The sequence below is a fragment of the Octodon degus genome, unplaced genomic scaffold (assembly GCF_000260255.1).
Source record: "Octodon degus isolate 3935 unplaced genomic scaffold, OctDeg1.0 scaffold00162, whole genome shotgun sequence".
Lineage (NCBI taxonomy): Eukaryota > Metazoa > Chordata > Mammalia > Rodentia > Octodontidae > Octodon > Octodon degus.
In genome coordinates, this window is record NW_004524738.1 from 994,112 (window position 1) to 996,520 (window position 2,409).

A 2,409-nucleotide genomic window follows, 5' to 3' on the forward strand; every position below is an offset into this window, starting at 1 on the left:
GCTGGCTGGCATGTGGTGCTGGGGGATTGAACCGCGGTCCCTGTGCTTTGCTAAGCTTGTTCTAAGTAGGTGCCTTAGACCACTGAGCCATCTCACCAGCCCCAGAAAAATGTTTTCGACTCTTGCTTTAAAAGGATTGTTTAGGGACCTAACACTGACGCTTTAGCACGATTTATCTTTCAGTACATGATGGTTCAAGACATGCTCTCCCCCTCCCCCACGGACCGGCCCGAAGCCACAGAGATCATTGACAACGCTCTCTTTGAGGACTTGGAGGTGCCCGGGAAAACACTGCTCCGACAGCGCTCGCGCTCACTGAGCTCCTCGGGACCGCACCCCGCGAGGCTGCCCAGCAGGTCCCGCGTCCCCGCGCCCAGCAGTTAGCCCTGCCACCGCCGAGTGAGCAGTTAATCCTGCACCACGCGCCCTGCGCCCTGCGCCTTGCGGTCAGCCCGAAGCAAGGGGCTGGGTGGACACAGCGGCCTCCTAGGATCCCACCGCGTTCCAGAGTGGCGGATGTGAACATTTTATTTTCTGCTCTGCCTTATTTTGGGCTGCACCTTCCAAGTCAAACCAAAACCAGGTTTGGGGCCCGACCGTGTTTTCAGCCAACAACTTGCGTTTTGCGGTTCTCCCAGCACAGGACTGGGGGTGGGGTGGGGGTGGGGGGCTGCTCGGCTCCCTTCAGCCTGCTGGCCAGCTTTACAGCCTCGCCTTTTGCCTCAGAGGTAGGAGCAGTCCCTAAAATACAGAGAGCTTTACTGTGGAAATATTTTTATAATGCAGAAGAATAAACCCTCCCCCCATTGTGGAAACTTTATTGTTCTAGAAATACATTTTCTAGAAAGATAAGATGGGGGCCGGGGAGATAGCTCAGTAGAATAAGAGCTTGCCTGACTAGCGCAAGGCCCTGAGTTCAATCTCCAGTACCGAGGGGAAAAAAAAAAAAAAGATAAGACTTGGAAACTGATTTCTAAAGAAGCTGACTTCTTTTTTGTCCCTGGTGGGTAAATAAAGAATCTGCACTATTTTGGAGGACAAGTAGCACAAACTGTATGACAGTTTATGTCTGTAGTTTTATGGTCCTATTTGTAGCATCAAATAGTTTTATTCCTTAGATGGTTCTAGTGAAGGTTTAAGACATTTTTATACTTTTACCTCCAGTAAACCCAATAAGGGAGAAATGAAGCTTCATGTGTAAATTCTTGTTGGGAAAGAAAAAACTGTAGTTTCACCAGGGTCACCGTCTTACAACTAACTTCTTCAGTGATGGGCTTTTTAACCTCATAAAATCATTAGTCCTCTGTGTAATCCTGCAGGTGGGTGTAACCCTCATCCCCAGACCGAGTCTAGATAACAGCTTAATCGCGTTGCATCCCGATGGGTTTTTGTTTTCATCTGTAAATATGTTTATTTTTTATTTATAAAAATTCTGAGATCAATCCATTTGGGTTGGTGGTATACAGAGCGCACTCAAGTGTGTTAACTATTGTGACTTCTTTCAAGTCTAAATGATTTAATAAAAACTTTTTAAAAATTGCTTCTGGATGATTCTTATTTTGGAGCGTTGGGCCTAAAATAGTAATTCTTCTAATTTATCAAGTGGAACCATAAATTCATGAAAGGATCAAAACCAACCATCAAGAAGACTTCTTCCATGTTGGGCAGGATGGTGTATACCTCATAATCCCAGCACTGGTGAGGCTGAGGCAGGAGGATCACAAGTTCAGGGGCAACCTGGACTGCACAGTTGGAGAAACTAGATACTGAGACCCTTTTACAAAAAACAGACTAGGGATATAGCTCAGCGACACAACATCTGCCTGGCAAGTGCAAGCTCCTGAATTCAATTCTGGTACCAAAAACAGTTGAATTTCCTTTCAGGATTGGTGGTGCACACTTGTAATCCCAGCAATGAGGAGGTAGTAACAGCAGAATCACGGCTAGTTTAAGACCAGCCTAGACTACAAAGTGAGTTAATGGTCAATCTTCAGTCGATTTTTAATGCAAGCAAGCCTGTCTCCAGCCTATTGCAGCCAAGTGTCTTTCCGGTGATTTGCTCAGTGCCCACCTTCTGCCCAGGGCCAGCAACAGGACCTGTACGAAGGGGAGACCTTGTGGAGAAAGGGCCGAGGCAGGGCTTTCTGTGTCCCTGTCACAGCGCATCTCCTGTGTGCCCCACGGACGCGTGTGGCACGCTGGGCTGCCTGGGTACAAACCAGCTACACTCATTCTCCCAGGGTCAAATTGCGAGAAGGTGACTGTCAGACAGGCGGCGTCTGTCGCCCGCAGCCACGAGCAGCCTGCAGCTGGGATCACTCTGCCCGAGACTGTGTGCTCCGTCGGACCCGGGTGCAGCCCTGCTACTCGGACCCCCTGCTCTGCCGGGTTCTGCTCAGCCCGCAGCCG

The 2,409-nt window shown here is 49.1% G+C and overlaps 1 protein-coding gene across 1 annotated transcript in view; it reads left to right on the forward strand.

Annotated features, from left to right (window-relative positions):
• The window catches only part of Eif2ak3 (eukaryotic translation initiation factor 2 alpha kinase 3), a 91,178-nt gene extending 89,657 nt beyond the window's left edge, over positions 1 to 1,521 (forward strand). Inside the window, 1 exon segment of the mRNA XM_004649100.2 lies at positions 184 to 1,521. Coding sequence (XP_004649157.2) covers positions 184 to 384 — 201 coding nt within the window. The 3' untranslated portion in view covers positions 385 to 1,521.
• The last annotated feature ends 888 nt before the right edge of the window (positions 1,522 to 2,409 follow it).